General features: G+C 35.0%; 4 protein-coding genes, 1 long non-coding RNA gene and 2 other non-coding genes across 7 annotated transcripts; 4 read left to right on the top strand and 3 right to left on the bottom strand.

Moving 5' to 3' along the window:
• The first annotated feature begins 375 nt into the window (after positions 1-375).
• AT1G04923 lies at positions 376-968 on the top strand. Its single transcript, NR_138800.1, has one exon. It is a non-coding gene; the product is annotated as an other RNA (long non-coding RNA).
• A 2476-nt stretch (positions 969-3444) lies between these two features.
• On the top strand, positions 3445-5304 carry AT1G12030 (phosphoenolpyruvate carboxylase, putative (DUF506)). The gene is made up of 2 exons (NM_101075.3): positions 3445-3845; positions 4527-5304. Exons 1-2 carry the CDS (start codon positions 3470-3472, stop codon positions 5036-5038), a joined length of 888 nt encoding a protein of 295 aa, NP_172667.1. The 5' UTR covers positions 3445-3469; the 3' UTR covers positions 5039-5304.
• Positions 5305-6239: 935 nt separating this feature from the next.
• AT1G12020 (uncharacterized protein) lies at positions 6240-8426 on the top strand. Its single transcript, NM_001332017.1, has one exon. The coding sequence runs from the start codon at positions 6484-6486 to the stop codon at positions 7162-7164; it is 681 nt and encodes a 226-aa protein (NP_001318984.1). The 5' UTR covers positions 6240-6483; the 3' UTR covers positions 7165-8426.
• A 2786-nt stretch (positions 8427-11212) lies between these two features.
• AT1G12015 lies at positions 11213-11302 on the bottom strand. The gene has a single exon (NR_139740.1). It is a non-coding gene; the product is annotated as a snoRNA (small nucleolar RNA).
• A 70-nt stretch (positions 11303-11372) lies between these two features.
• SNOR111 lies at positions 11373-11502 on the bottom strand. Its single transcript, NR_139739.1, has one exon. It is a non-coding gene; the product is annotated as an SNOR111; snoRNA (small nucleolar RNA).
• A 318-nt stretch (positions 11503-11820) lies between these two features.
• On the bottom strand, positions 11821-13624 carry AT1G12010 (2-oxoglutarate (2OG) and Fe(II)-dependent oxygenase superfamily protein). Its single transcript, NM_101073.3, has 4 exons — positions 13402-13624; positions 13001-13227; positions 12579-12912; positions 11821-12406 (listed from the first exon to the last, which is right to left on the bottom strand). The coding sequence occupies exons 1-4, from the start codon at positions 13513-13515 to the stop codon at positions 12119-12121; spliced, it is 963 nt and encodes a 320-aa protein (NP_172665.1). The 5' UTR covers positions 13516-13624; the 3' UTR covers positions 11821-12118.
• Positions 13625-15917: 2293 nt separating this feature from the next.
• On the top strand, positions 15918-19893 carry AT1G12000 (Phosphofructokinase family protein). The gene is made up of 16 exons (NM_101072.4): positions 15918-16257; positions 16493-16651; positions 16752-16873; positions 17003-17056; positions 17153-17259; positions 17398-17503; positions 17674-17737; positions 17827-17915; positions 18142-18273; positions 18374-18544; positions 18651-18766; positions 18881-18992; positions 19101-19185; positions 19271-19315; positions 19399-19467; positions 19557-19893. The coding sequence occupies exons 1-16, from the start codon at positions 16062-16064 to the stop codon at positions 19628-19630; spliced, it is 1701 nt and encodes a 566-aa protein (NP_172664.1). The 5' UTR covers positions 15918-16061; the 3' UTR covers positions 19631-19893.
• Positions 19894-19926: the final 33 nt, after the last annotated feature.

Below are 19926 nucleotides of genomic sequence, written 5' to 3'. Positions count from 1 at the left end.
TATGGAATTAGAAGCGGTCAAAGAAAGAGAAACCTGCACGCACGACCAAATGGGAACAAAACTTGGACGCATGTCTGTCACAAAAACGTGTATATATCATCATTCCTTAGATCTTTCAATCCTATGAGTAAGAGTTGTTCATCAGTTGTCAAGTCTTCCAAAAGGTGAGCAACTAGCATAAAAGAGAAAGATCGATATCTCTTTTTTGGTTTGTAGAATAATCTGAAATAGCATGATATCTTAATCTCTTTGATTTCATTATTTATAGTAGCTTGGAAGCGACGTAGATCTTTTTAATATATGAACAAGAAAGTCTTACAAAGACACTCAGAAATAAGTGACTCCTTGGTACAAGATGTTGGTAAGAATTCAACTGGCTTACAAAACACCAACACATGGAAGATAATATCATAGGATAAATTGGTCCATTCGTTTGATCAAACAAAGTTTAAAGAAAATCAAGCGATACGCGTAGATCCACATAAAAATGACCTAAATACCTCACTTTTAAGCTATGTTGCCGGGTAGTTAAATAAGCAAAGCTCATGTTCAAGTAATTTTCGTTTTCTGGAGATTGATCCAAGGGGATGTATATATAGGCCCTATAACAGAGCAAGAAATGTCCAATATTACATGTTCAATTGCAAAGCATGTTAAAACAAGAGAGGGATAGGCCATCCAATTTTCCCGATGAGAAAACCTCTAGCGCGAAGTAATAGTATGAAAATCCCGGCTCACAAACATAAGCATACCATCATCAGTGTGTCATTACCACAGTCATGCTCGTTTTTGGTCAATTGGCTAAGAAACGATCCGTGGTGGAATGGGTGAAGCAGTGCCTTGTCGTTGGTGTTGGCGATCTTAAGAGGGGAGAACACCAGTATACTTGTCAACAAACACCGTGTATATCGCTAGCACGACTTAGTTCCATCCCGCTGTCCTTCTTCATCCATGTGGTTGCCTTCCTTCTTATGTATTTACATAGGTCCAACCAAGTTTCTTATCGAAATTACCATGTGAAATATTTTTAAAAAATCTTAAATTATTTTTTATAATGAATTTAATAAATAAAATACATTTTACTACAACACTATCGATTAATACATTAGACAAATTGGAATCGTTGTAAAATTTAAAATATAAGAAAAAAGGCAAAAAAATGAGCAAAATATAAGACGAAACAAGAAGCAAAACATAAGAAGAAAAGCTTGGAATGGTAAGTTCATATTTGATACATTAACATCAAGAATTATGAGTTTTAATTACCAACTATACAAAAAAAGAACAACACAACAATATGAAGACCTATACTTTAAAAAATCGAACTTATCAACTTATCATTTCAAACTTTATAGCTAATCATATTATATCAGTTTTAAACTATCCTCTAAACTTACCATACATTTTGGCTATCATAAAAATGAAAAAGATAAATCTACATTTTAATATGCCGATCTTAAAATATGAGGAAATAACAATTTGTTTTGAAAGCATGCGTCAAAAAAATCTCTACACTCCGATTCACGAATGTGGATCTACAAATAAGCTACTTAAGCGTAAAGTTATAAAAATGGCAGAAGATGGTCAATCCAACCGTAACGCCCAGCAGTATTAATCTGCTGAGAACAAAAGAATGATTGAGAAAGTGTTAGCCAGGGTCGCACAATAATAATTAAGATATAGCAAGAAACCATTTAACTGAATCAACAACTACAAATTACCAACGAAAATTAATTAGTTGGAAAGACTAAAATTCATTAACTTGGTGTTTTTATTTCATTTTCGGTTCAAGTATTTTGCCTATTCTCGAGATTGATCCAAGGCGATGCATCCCTAACACATAAATTGCTAGCAATGTCCAATATTAATTAATGAACACAGACGACGACAAAAGAAAAAAAAAACTAATTTTAAAGCATGTGGAATTGAAGGAGTATCTCAAATACTCTCTAGAAGATCATTTGAAGGGATGATCCAACAAAGCAAACTACAATATCCACAAAAACTCTTATTGTCTCTGAATCAAACAGAGCTATAACATTCAAAAAATTTATAAAGCCAACGCGCTTGATCATCAAGATGAAGATAGAATCGAAGTTTATGTTATTAGCAAACTGGGAATCAGGAAGGAACACATCCTTCGAAATAGATAAGCGATCATGTCATAGTAGGTACAATACAATCAAATGGATCACTGTATTCATCAATTTCAGACACTCTAGTTGTAAAAGAACTTAACGATCCATAATCAAGAATCACCCACAATTGTCAGTCAAACAGATCAACATAAGGTTTAAGAGTTCTACAAATGATTTAGTTAGTTCATTCGTTAAGGAATTAGTGGATTTGTGGCAGAAAATTCAGAACTAAATTCAATATATGTGATTAGTGATCAGAGTGTTTCAAACACGTCACTGTCTAAATCCAAAGGAGAAGTGTTCAAACCTAGAGGAAGCTACTGGGTTTTGAGAGTTAAGAAGATCAGACCAGTCCGATATATCTTATATATAGAACCACATGCACGAGAATCATGAAAACGTAGTGATTTTGATTTTTGTTTAGTAGAACAAATATTTTGAGATTTTTTTAGAAATTTGTTAGAATTTGAGATTTTTTATATGACTAAGACAGAGCCAAACACTAGTGCCGTCACGTGTAATAGATAAGTTTCTATCCGGATGAAGCCATTAGCGGTGACAAGGTTTAATAGTATTCAACTACTAATTGCAAGAACTTTAGATACATTGAATCTAGACAGCATTTCAGATTCATTGAACTTGGACGTGTTTGGTTTACTCTACTACTTCTGGTTTCCGCATCAGATGTTTAGAATGTATCAGCAAATCTACTGATGTGAAAAAAAAAACAAGACGAAAGATCCGACCACAACTTGCCACGTGGTAACCACAATTTAACTTGTTGCCGGTACGTGTGTCCACGCGCTACTATGTAACCGTGACCGTGACCTAGCTTTTTTAGTTTTTACTCCAACTGGAACTGGTTATGGATACTTTGTCACGGACGTTAGTTAATAAATGTTGGCGTCCGTTAATCAGAATTTTTGAAGTAAATAAAATATACAAAGGTGTTATTAAAAATCTGAATCTAAAAATGAAAATTAATTGACTAACACTAAATGCCTAATTATTTTATTTTTCTGATATAATCCTTTTAAAAGTGAATGTATCTGGACAATATGGTGGTAACAATTGAGAATCTAAAATTAATCCGCCAGCATATCCCAAAGCTGTAATTAATTTAACGGGATTTAGGGTTTCTCCGTTACACAAAACGCCGTTAATCCTTTTTCACCATCATGTTGTCATATTTTACATTTTGTCGTTTACTCCGTCAAAAAGTCAAAGTCTCTGTCAACATAATGAAAACATATCACTAAATATAATTAATACTCGTGTATATATATCCCACAAGTCACCGAGAAGATGAGAAATCAAGAAAAGGGCATAAAATGGTAGAGATAGGAGGACGATTTATCAGAACAGCGGCGGCTTTTGATGTGGCGGCGGCGCGTGCACGCCCTCCGTGCGCTAGCAGCAGCGGAAGCGATCACTCTCCGGATGACACAGAAGATCTTTGGGATCTGGTCGAATCTTTTATCGACAGAGAAGTGGAAACTTTACCTGAGGATGCTTTTCAGGAAGAAGAAGATGATAAATCGGATGAGGATTACGAAGATGTGAAGGAGAGGTTACGGGAGATTCTTGAAAACCACGGAGGCGAAGAGCGGCAGAGAATAATGGATGAGGCGGTAAATGCTAGTCGGGTCTTCGCCGGGGAGAAACGTCACTTTATGGCTTATCTACGTAACAAAGGTTTTGATGCAGGTAATAACAATTATCTCTATTACTCTATGTTCGTATGAAATTACAATTGTATGTAGTTGGTTTTCAGAGGTTGGTTAAGTTTGTTCGGTACAAACTTTAAATGGTTGGCTCAAATCCGTTTGAGATTTAGTTTTGTTGGGTTGAGTTGATTCTTCTAAACCTAGCTAAGCTCTTAGAGTTTTTGGTCATTTGATTTTCTTATTTGAATTTTTGTTAAAGGTTGAAATAGTGAAACCAAAATTAAGTTTGCAAAGAAATAGATTTGAAGGCGTGATTACAAAAACATGATTCAGAAATAAATTTGATCAATATAGAGTAGCACATTTGAGCTTTGAGGTTGGTTAATTATTTAGTCATTTGATTCTTATAAAGAGTTCCTGGCTAGTGTAAGTATTTTCTCCCCATACACATCAGCATACCATGATATGTAGAACAAATCACATTAGGATTTAGATATGAATTGTTGTACCTGAAATTAAGTGAGATGCTAATGAAATATGTTTATGAACGATAATCGTATGTCAATTTTTATCTCATTTGATGTTGTAATATTCACATCTTTTTGGATGTGTATGGTACCATATTGCATACATGTTTTGTATTTAAATGTGCAACTTTTTTTGTTAGTATTTTGTAAGTGTGCAATTATACTGAAATGAAAAGATTAATCTACGTGTTTAGGTCTCTGCAAGTCTCGATGGGAGAAATTTGGTAAGAACACGGCTGGGAAGTACGAGTATGTAGACGTTAAGGCAGGAGATAAGAACCGTTACATCGTCGAGACAAATCTTGCCGGAGAGTTCGAGATTGCACGGCCAACGACAAGATACCTCTCCGTCTTAGCTCAAGTGCCACGTGTCTTTGTGGGAACACCTGAGGAGCTGAAACAGCTTGTGAGGATCATGTGCTTTGAGATCAGGCGGTCGATGAAGCGAGCGGATATTTTCGTGCCGCCGTGGAGAAGGAATGGTTATATGCAAGCCAAGTGGTTCGGTCACTATAAACGAACCTCAAACGAAGTGGTGAGTAGGGTTAAGAGCTGCGGCTGTGGACCGCGTGTAGGGTTTGAAGAATCGGTTAAAATGACGACCTTTAATGGTTTTAAAGATGGGGAGATGAGGAGGAGTGGTCTAAAGGTTGGCCAGCTAACGGTGGCTTTCAACGGCAGTGAAGTGGGGTTGCAAATATTTTAGAATAAAGTATAGGGCTCTAGGTGTTGATGTTTCAGAGTTCTTTATACTATATTGTAAATATATATAAGTTTTGGGGGTTTAGAGAAGCAATTATCTATAAAGTTTTTGTTTGGCTACCAAAACTTATTGTAAGTTGTAGTGGTCTATATTATTTTGTTTAGGCAACATTTTAAATAAGGCCTTTTCACTTTCGGCCCGTTATATTATTGGCCCGGCTCTATCGGAGTATCCGATTGTTTGTCTTTCTTACAAATTTTATACTAATTTACTTCGATTTGTTGAAGGAAAAACTAAAATAACAAAGGATTGATGGCATTGGCTATATAGCTTATATTTGAGATTCAGAGTTATAGGAGTAGACTGCAACATCTCACTCGATATGTCTTCTATAATGTTTCCATTTAAGAAACTTTTATTGGAGTGTGGTGCGTTTATTACTTATAAAAGTTAATTAATTGGACGATTCAAACTTAATGAGCATTTGCAACTCTCTCTTCAAAACTTATTTATAAAAAGCTAGTAATTGAATGATGAAAAGTTTAATATACTCACTTAAGTGTCGTGCACCCATCACAAATAATTCACACCGTAAATAACACTGTTGCAAATTGCAATCATCTTAATATTTTACGTTTTTAGTTTTTACTACACTGCACTAACTGTAGTGTTCGACTGCAAGCTCCACTATATATCATCATTCCAAGTTTTCGAACCTAAAAACTATACATTTATTTGAATGTCGATTTAAATATTGGATCTAAGCAAATGACTGATCCTACTTAACAAGTGGTGGAAGATATAGTGTAAGCTGATTAATTGGTCTTAATAAACACTTTTTTTTTGTCAACAAATGAAGCATTTTTAAGTTTGTAACAAAAAAACTTATTGCAACCAATGTGTATATCCAAAAAAAACAATCACTCATCCAAAGCCGAAGGATTTATGTGAAATAAAACACAAACAGTCTTACAAACACACAAATAATTAATTTTATTTAGTATTTTTGGTCTGTTTTCTTTAAATGTATTTCCTACATTGAATTTTGTAGTGGAATTCAATGTATTAAGTTTAGTTTATTCATATATAATCAATGTTATAAAATTTTTGATAAGAGTTAATCGGAACATTGTTTAGTCAATAAAGATAGCTTAATTTCATATATAAGTCAGCCGTCTAAGCTGATTAATTGGTCATACAAAAGAAATTTTTTAACATTTTACTGACTTTTTTTTAACCAATTTGATGAAAACCAAAGTGGTCGAATGATTTTTGCTTAAACCTAGTTTTGCCATTAAACAAAGGTTTAGGCGGTGGATTTTTAAGACGAGAGACAATAACTAAAAAACAATACCAAAACAAACAAAACCTAATAAAACTTTCGGTATTTAAAGTCTCGATAACATCTTCTTCCACAAGTCTCTCTCTCTCTCTCTTCCATAGAAAATATGAAGAAGCTCTACAGAAAAGGAACCGTACACCCGTCGCCGCCGCAGATAAAATCCAACGACCACCTTCTTACTCTTCTTCCCGTCGCTATTTTCTCACTAGCGGCGGTTCTCTCACCGGAAGACCGTGAAGTTTTAGCCTATCTCATATCAACCGCATCTTACTCCGGCGAGCGAAACCCTACCTCTCGCCTGAATAAGACCAAAGCCCACAAAAAAGCCCTTTTCGACAATCACTCGCCTCTTTTCCACTGTGACTGCTTTAGCTGCTACACGAGTTACTGGGTTAGATGGGACTCGTCACCGAGTCGGCAGCTTATTCATGAAATCATCGATGCCTTCGAAGATAGCTTGGAGAAGAACAAGAACAAGAAAAAGAACGTTACTGGTAAGAAAGATAGAAGAAAGCGTTCAGGGAAGTCTTCTTCACTTCTTGCTAGTTCTAGCTTTAGTACGGATGACTCAGAGATTCCGAGTCGACTCGGTGAGTCAGTTGTGAATTCGTGTCCGTGTACGAGTTCAAGCGAGTTGACTCAAGATGGAGGTGGTTGCAGCGGCGGTTTGGAACCAATGGAGTTTTTTTGTGCCGGAGACGCTTGTGAGAAGGTGGAGGAGGAGAAGGGAACCGTGAGGAGATTTGTGAGTTTTATTGGTGAGAAAGTTTTTGGTGTTTGGGGATAAGAAAATTTTGCTACAAAATTACAAGAAATAAAATGCTCGAAATGGTTTTTTAAATTGTTGTTTATTCACATCTCTCTCTAGGCCAAAATGTTAGTTTTTTCCCGAAAGGTTTCATGTGACAACATTAATTGTGTTTATAATTAATGCGACAAGCTATCAGTGTATTAAACATCTTGATTATATAGAAAAAGTCAGTATAATTGCACGTATTTAATACGCCTGAATGTATGCACACATCAACTACAAAGGTGTGACCACTGACGACAACTCCACAAGGTTACGATTAACGTATAACGTATTCTTAATTTATTATATTCTTACCGTCAAGATTAAAAAGTATTTACATTATTGAGGACAATATAAAGTAGAATTGTTATAGTCTTTTATTGCGATCATATGACGCCTAGACATATGCAATTGATTATTCATCGTCTTCTACAAGGATGCTTTGATAGAAGCTTTTAATTAAAATATGTATATGTACTATATAATATATTATTTCGGGTCCAAAGATAACTTTTGTGCTGCCCACCACCACAGCCATTTTTATGCTTCATATGAATTCGTGTTTCATGTTTGGTTATGATAGTCTTTTCAGTTTACAGAGCTTCTTCTCCTTGTGTTCGCGGTGTGTGTTAGCTGTCTTGATCTTTCGTCGAGCTCCTTCTTGAGATTGGTGATGTTTGAGAAGTTTTGCTTCGCTCCTTGTCCTTGCTTTTGAGATCTGGTTTATATCTGATCGCTTTTTGTTGGATTCTAGCTAGACGTTAAGTGACGCTTGAGTCGTCGTCGCCGTCGCATCTGGAAGCTTGTTTGAGTTTCTATGAATGCTCTTTGCTTGTTGGGTTATGTTTCCTTGGTTCTCGAGAGATTGGCTCTCAACATGATAGGAGGTGGTAGGGGTTTATTCCTGGTTTGGCCGTAGGCATCCGTGATAAATCGCATTCGCAGGCGTTTCAAAAGGAGAGTTTCTCTGTTGTTCTCGGGTTCTATCATATCTCTCAAGGTTTTTGCCTAGTTACCTTTGCTTTTAGTTTTGGGAATCGTCCTCTTTTGATTGTGGCTTGATTATATTTGCTTTGTGTGTCTATTTCAGTTTAGTTGTCTCCCTTTGATAGGGATTAGGTTTTCGGAGAATATTCCTTTCTCTTCCGGCTATGTCTTCGGAGACTTGTTTATTTGCCGACTTAGATTTTTCTTGTTTGGGCATATGTATTTCATCTTTGATTCTACAATTAGTATCTTTAATAAAATTTTAAGTGAAAAAAAAAAAATGAATTGTTTTTGTCACATTATTTGTCTATACATTTTTGCCCTTTGCGGGTCACTCAATCTGATCCTTTTCATCAAAGCTTAAAGTCTAAACTCTATAAACTTCCATTCCTCGGAGTACATATGATCGCAATAAAAGAATAATTCATTTTATAACCTTTTTGTAGACATGTCAATCGATTTGTATTAGACTTCTCATTTCTCCGTTCTTATCAGATCGTTTACTTCTTTTTTGTATCGGCCAATTAATATCCATATAATTCGGACCCTATATATGATTTGTAAAGTTTTTTTTTTTTTTGGACAAAAGTTTTGTTAAGCTCTTATGTTAGATAAGAAAAATGGATTATACAAGAAATAGTTGTCTGGAAGTCTGTGAATAAAATTGTCAATCATACATCCATTTTATTCAAACAACATATATACGATGTAGGTCTAATTTGTGAGGTTTTCACTTTTCAGGGAGTTTTTTTTGTACATATAGAAAAATAGTTAAACCTACAGGAAAAATAAAGTTTTTTTTGTGTGTGACAAAAATAGTATAGAAAATATATATCTGACCGCGCAAAAGCTAAAGTTGCAATTTTGGAATTGATTGGGTCCGCAATTCTCAAAGCAAAATTGGTTGGTCCACTGCTAATATAAACTAGTTTTTCTCTTTTAAAGTATTTATGAATTTCTTAAGTATTTAACTCATATATATTACTCTCTTTTGCAAAGACTAAAACCAGGGTGTGTTTTTTTAACAAATGAGCTCTTCTCAAGCTATATATATATTTTTCAGGTGGATTGTATTAAATATAAAAGTTTTGTTCTAAATTTCAGTTAAACATTTATTTGTTTAGGTAATCATAGCTCTGATTTGGTAATCCTTTATCTTGTGTTTTTTTTTATTGTTTGGGATTTCTTGCAACTTGGAGAATAATAATGGACCCCTACGCCTTATCTTCTACGTTCAATCTTTTTTCCTCGTTTTGTTTTGTCGAATCCAATTCTAAAATAAGTTTTTTTTTAAAAAGGTGAAAACTTCGAATACCAGACTTTAAAACGTGCAATGGCGGTTGTGCTAGATCGGTAGGATTATCATCTGCAGTATTTACACAGGTTAATAAGATACGTATTTTATTGACCTGTAAATGAAAAATCCAAATGTAAAGGCTTTAAAGTTTAAACTACCAAAAATGTTAAAAGTGATCTGATCATCATTCTTGTCTCTTGGGTAATGGTTTGTAACCACGATAAAATGGAGTAATTCAACTTTTTAGACAAAACGAGGGAACTGAATCCTAGAAATGCGGATTTTTAAGCATTGGGTTTGACAAAAGAAAATAGAGAAAGAGGAGACATAATGGCTCTGGTCTCGGTGTAACACTTAACTCACATTTCTCAAAGATCAGTATTTTCGTTTGGACTAAATAAAATAGTACAGTATAGTGTTTGGTAATTGAATCTAGTAGTAACAAACTAACTAACGTTTTCTACTCGACTTGTTCATTTTAACAGAATAGAAGTTAGAGTGTAGACTAATTACACTGCAGTGAGTAACAGTGACCAAATGCAAACATATACATACAAGTTACATATTCCGAAATTCGTGTGAAAATTACGAATAATTCAGATATACATTTTTTTTGGGCAAAAATAATTAAGATATACATTACTCAAGAATTATTGATGTCTTTTTTTACGTTTCAATAAAATATATATAAAGTCAAGAGGAAAAGTGTAGTTAGTCATACTGTTATGTTTTCACTTTTCATATTAAAAAAAAAGAAGTTAAATATATAATGTCAGAGAAAAAGATGTCACCAGTCCTCGTCAGTGATCACGACAGAAGCTTTCAAGCGTGTTTGAGAGTTTTTTTTGTTTTTGATTCAGTAGACTTGGTACTAAAAACTCAACGCAACGTTTTTGACTTGTTATGTGTTGCAGTAGCATCTTCTTCTTAGGCTTTGTAACTTAAGTGAAAACCGTCTAGACTTTTCGGAAAGTGAAAACCAAATAACCTGTAGTAACAAGTACTATATTGACAATGAATCATTTGAATCATTAGTATAGGACTTGAGAGCATATAAAATTCTCTTTCATTGCTAAACCAGGGACGAAATTATTGCATCAAGCCAACAAGGTATTTTTAGATGGGCCGTCGTATAATTTTTTTTATCTCTGACTTTGAGTTGGGCCTTTCATATTTCAATACAGCCCAACTAAATTATTTTAGAATATCACAAAACACCCGAGGCCCATCAAAATTTACATGTTCACTGGGCTTCAACACGATTTATCCTTAAAAAAAAATTCAGTAATTTCTTTACATCTTTTTGTTTGATAAAGTATCAATAACTTATGCCAATGTTCTCATTTGGGTAAGACGATTTCACTCCACGGTTCTCATTTCCCAATGTTTTAATTAGAACTCAAATTAGTTTTCGTAGTATCAATCTACCAATTTGAAGATGTCAATTAGCTAAGTGACATCCATGTCACCTAAATACTATCTCCATCATTTTGTACATTCGAAATTAGTGATTGAAGTCGCCAATTTAGGGTATCAATTTGCGTATTCTAGGTTTCAACTTTACTTTTGCTTTCTTTCTCATCATACAAACGTATGACATTTCCATAGATTAGATTTGGACAACTGATTTTCTATAATCAAATTAGAAGAAAATTGTATTAGCAAACTAAAAATAAGTCACAAATATTATACGAATAAGAGATCTAAATAATACGATCAAACAAAAACCTTAGGATTTTATAAGAAAAAGTGTGAATGCGTCAGTAATCTGAATATTGTCCACAAGGATAAATAATTACCCAATCGGATCAAAGTGAAGAAATAATAAATTTGATATTCATCATTCGCATTTTCCGATCAAATTAAGTTTGCCAAAAATCATAAGTTTTGAAGATCAATTTATAAATAAAAAACGAAGATGTGGACGAGCAACAATCAGATCGTAAACCAAAACAAAGAACGACTGAAACGATATCTCGGCCAGATTGATTTCCCTCGCCGGTTCATCAAGGACTCAGAGACACCGTTACTCTCTCTTGCCCCATTTTTTAGAACCTCGAGGTTTTCCTTTTTCCAAAATCAAATCCAAAAACATTTCAATTCAGAAACTTAGATCCAATCAAAGAGACGAGACTAATAAAAGTAAGACATTTAATAACCCTAGAAATCGAGATAAAAAGGCTTCGGAGCGACAGAGAGGTATTTATAGTTTGATATTGACTGATGCCCTAAGTTCTCCAAAACAATGTAATTGCTTTTGGGCCTTTGGGCCTTTGGGCTGAAATGTAATTCGGCCCAACTTATATAACATTCTATTTGATTGGAAAGGTTTAATTCATGGAAATGTAAATGGCTAGAGCTAATGGCTTTTGTGTGACAATCTTCATATGCTATAAACTTATAGTCTAAACTTGAATATATTAATCACATAAATAACGTCATTTTTTTTCTTCTAATTATTGTATCTTTAAGATTGTATTGTAGTTAGAACTTAGAACCCACACAATTATTGCATAAATAGTCACTCACTCCCACGCTTAACACATAATATTCATCACTTAGTTATTGATTTTACTAACATCAACCCCAATCCTTTTATTGACATTACCACACATCTTTTTATCATCATATACTTTTAGCTTTCGTAGAAGATCCCACATCCATTTAGAATGTCTCAACCACAGCCACCGGATTCAAATCCGCAGCTGCTTCAGCATTTTTCATCGCCTCGAACCGTGGCTCCTTGGCCTGAAACTTGAGTCCGGCATAGAGTTTCATGTAGTCATCAAACACAAAGCTTGGGTATTTTGAGTCTTTATCCACAAGAGATGTTGCCGGAGAGATCTCAGCATCGCTTCCGGGGTTGTAAAACGACGCGATAGACATCCTGTTTCCTTCTTTCTGGGTCATCACACGGTGCATTACACTCTTGTACTTCCCGTTTGTTATCACCTACGCACATTTGACAAAAAAGTTATATATCCCGGTTAACCTAAACCAATTTGTTGATTAATATCGGTTTGTCAATTTGATACTAGAACCGGATTCTGCTATTTGTTAAACAAAAACCAGTTGTACTAACGTCTATCATAAACCGGGTTTAACCAATAAATAACCGGTTTACCTCAAGTTGGTCACCAAGGTTGATGACAATGGAATGCTTGAGAGGAGGAACATCAACCCAATCACCATCTTTAAGAAGCTGGAGACCACTGACCTTATCATCTTGAAACAGCAAAATGAGGCCTCCTGCATCTGTGTGAGCCCTAAGCCCTTTGATCATCTCTGGTTTAGGACATGGTGGATAGTTGCTAAGCTTTGTCGCAAAAGTTGGACCCGTTGTCCCATGAAACACCTTCTTCAAGTACCCTTTCTCCAACCCTAGATTCTCACACAACAAGTCCAATAGCTCTTCAGCTAGAATCTCAAGCCTCTTCCCAAAATCCTTCATTGCCAATCTGTTAAGAGACATGGAAAGCAAAGTAATCAATAATTTTGGAAGATTGTGAGGCGTTTTCAAAGCTGGATCAAAGTCTGTTTGTGTACCGGTATTCATTTGACATATCAGGGATGTCGTATAGGTTAGATTGAGGGAGATGATGGAGGTAGAAAGTGCTTTCCCAATCGACATCTTCAACTTCGGTCTCGAGGGTATCTAAACCTTTGGAACGAAGCATTTCTTTGAACTTTTGTTCCATATGTTTCTTGTAGTGTTCCTTTGTCATCCTCTCAATGTTGTCCATTAGATCATATGGTAGTCCATGGTTCACCAGCTGAAATAACGAAACTTTGAATTGTAACGTCCATTTTCGGAAAAAAAAAATGTAAGGGAAAATAATTTGATTATTTTTCAAAATAATAGGTTTTATGTATATGATACCAAAGAATATCTAAGAAAGAACCTAAATTCCCTGATAATCAATCAGCAAGAGAAGAGAGACAAGAACCTCGAAGAAGCCCCAGTTTTGACAAGCATCGTCGATCAAAGCCATGGTTTGGTCTCTCTCTTCACCATTGAGCTTAGACAAGTCTATAACTGGAAACTTAATGTTCATCTCCATCTCTCTCTCTCTCTCTTAACTAGCTACTTAATGTTTTCGATCCTTGATGATGCTAAATGTGTGAGTTAAGGGGTTGAGAGAGGGTCGCTAGCTATTTATAGGCGCAAATAATAAAACAAATGTTAAGTCTTTTAAATAATTTTTTAAGTAAAACGATAGATAAGTATCATAGAGTCATAAGATCACATAATTGGGTCATTTAGATAATAGTTGCTAAATATAAAAATTATTTTTCTTATTAGAAAGAAAAAGAGTTTGGGGAAGTTGTATTTGTGTGTGTGCAATATAATTGGGGGGACCTTACTCTCCTGCTTTTGAGATGGGATAAAATTTGGTGTTTTCCATTTGTATCTCTAGTTCTACAATTCTATTGGTTATTTCTTTTGCCTTTTTAAAAAAAAACATGAATAATTGTTTATAAGGTTCGTACAAGTAAAGACTCGAAGAGTTTTTTTATCTGCTGGTGCTTTGTGGAGTCATTAGATGCAAAAAAAAAGGCTAGGGATGATGTGTAATATACGATCAATCTCGACAAATAACAATATTACAATATACTGATTTTGGATTTTTGGTTATCTAGTTATGTATGATTGATCATTTTATTTGAATCACTATGAATAGGGAATGACTAAGTCATTGTAAAATGCGTACAAGCAATAAATAGAAAATCGTTTGTGCTTGTAATTCTACTATTTGACAGATAGATTTTCTTATTTTGCATAATAGCAGGATGAGGAGACAAATTCCATGTTGAGTAATTTATTTATATATATTGTAGATGGTAACATATACAAGAGGATGATTTTCATCACCAACATCTTGCATCTTCGAGTTGCATGATTATTTCCTCGTTCTTATGGGTGTTGGCAAGTAGGTCTGATGTATATATATCAAGTAAAAATATGTTATTTTCAGTGAGAGAATTTGAATTTGACTTATAGTTTTGACTTAGAGTAATATTCAAAATTAGAATGAAATGAAGTTTTTTCTTTCCTTTTCTTAACTGGACTGAAAATTTATGATGTATATATGATGATCATTTTCTTTTACTTTTGTCAAATAAATTGTGAAATAACAAAACATAAATTAAATTATCAATAACTAATTGACAGAATCGCAAAATCAGTTTATCGTTCTAATTCATGGATTACCAACCACAACCTAAAGATACGTATATGATTTTGGTCCTTTTTGGATTATAAATCAACTTTGTTAATTTTGGGAAGGAAGAAGATTAACCTGATCATTTTTCTGTCAAATTATCTTGATCATTATGAGGTTGCTTCTTCGATAATACCGGTTGGCCTTGGCCAGCTAATATAATTACAATAAGTTATCTTTGGATTCTTCCATAATAGGGAAAAAATATTCCTCATAGTTTAACAAATCAATAAAAACCTTTAAATCAAATGTTTGGTAAGAAAAGTATACATTATATATAATTTAACTAAAGTTAGAAAATATTCCCAAACTCATTAAGAAGTGAAACTAAAATAAAATAAGTTTAAAATGATAGTACTTTCTCTTTATGTACGAAAAACAACACAATATACGATTAATTACTTCCAAGTTGTAATAGTTGAGGTTATAATACCTTTCTTTTTTCGGAAAAGGGTTAAAGTTGAGGTTATAATAATTCGTGCCACAAAAAATCTTGTATCAAGTAACAAGAAAATAAATCAATCTTTATCTCTCTCGTATCTTGTGAAATTAATTGATAATTGATAACAAAAAATCAGAAAGAAATACTTCGGTCGGTGGCTACTACTACCTACTTTTCTTTTAGTGATCTTAGCCCAATAACCCCCATGCGAGCTTGTTATTTCTTTCACTAATTGAAAAGTTCTTTTTTTTGTCAAGTATTAATTTACAAACTATATATCTATCGAAATTCGGATTTATCTAGACTTATTATGAACAAAATACTTACTTTCAATGGTAACGTTTTAATTTTTTAAAAAAATTCAGATTTATGCTTACAAAACGTTCATATATACCGTCTTCTTCTTACTGTTCAATGTCTTGATTGATTTTTTGGTGAAAGTAAACTATGGAATTACATGTCTTTTTAAAAACTTATGGAGTTATACACACGCATGCATTTTCATTAATACAACACTAATTTCGTTATAATAAAATGCAACAGACTAGGCTATATTGTGTTTGGTTTGGTGTCTACGCAAGGCATGTGTACTCGTCGCATACAAAACGTAAAAATAGACAGCAAAAAAGAAGCTAGCTAGATACGATAATCTCAAGGCTCAAAAGCCCAAAAATTAAATTGGGCCTTAAAGTTCCGAACATCATAGAACAGGCCATTATACAAGATATCCCTAAAATACCCTTTGCCTTGTAGGATGAGTAAATTAATAAAGGAATTGACTATTAAACCCTTGGGTCAGAGTATATATTCACACCAACCCCAATGCGGAGACCTCGAAGTGAACTCCATTGACGACGAGTGAACGAAAGGAGGGAAGAAAAAAGTTAGGTTCGAAACGAAAGTAAACTAGTTAGGTGAAAAGCGAAACAACACCCACAGAGCAATGGCCCCTGCTCTCGCCGTTACACGAGATCTCACCGCCGTCGGATCTCCGGAGAATGCTCCTGCGAAAGGACGTGCTTCGGTTTACAGTGAAGTTCAATCAAGCCGTATTAACAACACTCTTCCTTTGCCTTCTGTTCTCAAAGGAGCTTTCAAAATCGTCGAAGGTCCCGCTAGTTCCGCCGCCGGGAATCCAGGTTAGATACTCGCGATTTGAGTTTTTTTATCAGTCTGATCTAGATCTTGTTAGTTTGGTGAGAAAAATTGAGGAACTAGATGATTTTATTAAGCTAAATTGAAGTAGTTTAATTGTGATTATGTGTGTATTATGCTCTCGTGTAGTTTGAGAATGGATGCTCTTATAGATCTGTGGTTTATAGATTATTTAGAAGAGTTTTGGAGAATTTAGTGTTTTGGTTTATGTGGTTGTAGATGAGATAGCGAAGTTGTTTCCGGGTCTATATGGCCAGCCATCAGTAGCAGTGGTTCCAGATCAGGATGCACCTTCGTCGGCACCGAAATTGAAGATTGGTGTTGTTTTGTCTGGAGGTCAGGCACCTGGTGGGCACAATGTTATTTCTGGACTGTTTGGTAAGGGTTTGATTTTTACGTCAAATGATGTTTTTTTTTTTTTTTTTGTAGAATAGTTGCTGACATTGTTCCACTCTTGATTTTGTTTTCGGCGTGTTAGATTACCTGCAAGAGCGTGCGAAAGGTAGCACATTTTACGGGTTCAAGGGTGGTCCAGCTGGTATCATGAAATGCAAATATGTTGAGTTGAATGCTGAATATATTCAGCCTTACAGAAACCAGGTACTTGGATTCAGATCCTTCCACAAGATTTGAATTTACACTCCACTAGATGTGGAGCATTAGTCCTTGGTTAAATATACTTGTCTTTTTAAGTCGATGTGGTTATAATTCTTTTTTTGGTCTCAACAGGGTGGTTTTGACATGATCTGCAGTGGAAGAGACAAGATTGAAACACCTGACCAGGTTGAATATTTTTTTGTGGTTTGAAAAGATATTTGTTACTGCTTCCAAAGCCTCTATTTCGTGCAGTGAGTAATTATATATGCCTCTCATGTGCAGTTTAAACAAGCTGAAGAAACAGCAAAGAAGCTTGATTTGGATGGGTTGGTGGTTATCGGTGGAGATGATTCCAACACCAATGCTTGCCTTCTTGCTGAAAACTTCAGGTAAACCTTGCAGTTGAATCTGTTATGTTGAAACTTATTTATCTTAGGCGAAAGTAGTTGTTCTTGAAGATCCATGTGACCAGAATCTTTAATATTTGCTGATTCAGCATTTGACTTATTATCTACTTGTATAATTAGGAGTAAGAACTTGAAAACCCGAGTCATTGGGTGCCCCAAGACCATTGATGGTGATTTGAAATGCAAAGAGGTTCCTACTAGTTTTGGGTTTGATACAGCTTGCAAGGTGATATTCCGTTTTGATCATTTTTTTTTTTTTTATCAATTGTTACATAAGTTATTACATAACCAATCCTTTGCTCTCGTTTCAATTCCTCGTCAAGAATCTAATTTCTTGTTCCACCAGAAGAATTATGTTGGAAAAAGCCTATTAAAAACATTTTAATGCCTATGCAGATTTACTCTGAAATGATCGGAAACGTCATGATTGATGCAAGGTCGACTGGAAAGTACTATCATTGTAAGTAAATGTTTAACAAAATTTCTTGAAGTTGCATCATTTCTATTGTGCCCTATTTGTTTACATGCTGTATCACATTTTCATTGCAGTTGTAAGACTTATGGGTCGTGCTGCTTCCCACATTACGCTTGAGTGTGCTTTACAAACTCACCCAAACATAACCATTATTGGAGAAGAGGTAACGTTTTTGGTTGACTTCAATTCAAATTACCGTAAAGATATCTGAATCTTAATCGTGTAGATGATAGAATTAGACTGCAAATCAGATTCATATTTGTGACACTTTTCCATTGAAGCAAATTATTCATTTCAATATGGGGTTATTGGTTCAGAGAGACCTCACACATGCCTCATTAGATCAGTTTATATTTACTCAACTTTGATCTGGAAATACTTTTTTGCAGGTTTCTGCCCAGAAGCAGACTTTGAAGAATGTCACAGACTACATGGTGGATGTTATCTGCAAACGTGCTGAACTTGGTTACAACTACGGTGTCATACTGATTCCAGAAGGTCTGATCGACTTTATTCCTGAGGTGTGTTGTCATTGTAAAAAAATAGAATCTACTACTTTTAAACCGATTAATATAATTGTTCTTCTTAACTGATGATTAATTTTATTTCATGACTTCTCAGGTCCAAGAGCTCATTGCTGAACTGAATGAAATTCTGGCAAATGAGGTTGTCGATGAAAATGGTTTGTGGAAGAAGAAGCTCACCGAGCAATCCCTGAAGCTGTTTGATCTTCTGCCTGAAGCAATTCAGGAACAGCTGATGCTTGAGAGAGACCCACACGGAAATGTCCAGGTAATTGATCATGGTCCTGTCTCCTCGTACTAAATTTCCACCACAATGCAGTTAGCTTCATCTCTCACAAATCATTATTAATAATACCATGTCCTCATCTCAATAGGTTGCTAAGATTGAGACTGAGAAGATGCTTATTCAAATGGTTGAAACTGAATTGGAGAAAAGAAAGCAAGCTGGTGCATACAAGGGACAATTCATGGGACAGTCACATTTCTTCGGGTAAGTTACGCAATTTGTTCTTTCAGTTAACCAAATCGTTATATAATACATTGCTTATTTATTGATGTGAATAATACAAGCTTGATTTATGGTTTGTAATCAACTTGAATACAGGTATGAAGGAAGATGCGGCTTGCCCACAAATTTTGATGCCACATACTGTTATGCACTTGGTTATGGCGCTGGAGTACTCCTCAACAGTGGGAAGACCGGACTAATTTCTTCGGTTTGTACTCCACCATTTCCACTAAAATCTGTTTTCCATCTGTGATCATAATAGCCTTTGGTAAACTAGTATGTGCTTAGAATGAGATGAGTTAACTTATTGGCGCAGGTTGGGAACTTGGCTGCTCCTGTGGAAGAATGGACTGTAGGTGGGACTGCTCTCACAGCCTTGATGGATGTCGAGAGGAGACACGGTACAGAAATATAAATCAATAAAGCTTACTAAGACACATTTTGAAATCTAGATATTAAAAAATCAGAGTTGATTTCAACTTGCAGGTAAGTTCAAGCCTGTGATCAAGAAAGCAATGGTGGAACTTGAAGGTGACCCTTTGATTCCCTTCCCTTTTCATAGTTTTCGATTGGCGGTTAGATTGTCTTGCTGACTGTCTTTTTGAGCTCTGCAGGTGCACCATTTAAGAAATTCGCATCACTGCGTGAAGAATGGGCATTGAAGAACCGATACATCAGCCCAGGTTTGTTGCATGTTTCTTGTCTTTTTTTGACAAACCATCTGTTGTGTTTCAGATTCTAATCCCTTTGCGGGAATGTTATCGACTTGCAGGTCCGATCCAATTCACTGGACCTGGTTCAGACTCTCTCAGCCACACTCTACTTCTTGAACTCGGGGCTCAATAGTCTCTCGACTAACCACCATTCCTTTGCTTTTCTGCCTTCCTTGGAATTTCGCATCAGTCTTGTTTTATCTTGAATATTACGTGTCCGTAACATTTCGATTAAGTTGATTCCTCTCGTGTTTCTTCAACATATAAGATAATTATAATATTATTTCTCTCGTGTTTCTTCAACATATAAGATAATTATACTACATGGTCTAAATTTACTACAAAGATCTAAAGTCGGAGTCTGTCTAGAAAAAAGTCCTTTGCGGGTCTATTAGGAAAATCGTAAGCTACTTTTTGTCAACATATGCG

This window comes from Arabidopsis thaliana (assembly GCF_000001735.4).
Source record: "Arabidopsis thaliana chromosome 1 sequence".
Lineage (NCBI taxonomy): Eukaryota > Viridiplantae > Streptophyta > Magnoliopsida > Brassicales > Brassicaceae > Arabidopsis > Arabidopsis thaliana.
The sequence above is the reverse complement of the archived record's forward strand: the minus strand, read 5'-3'. Positions and strand labels throughout refer to the sequence as shown.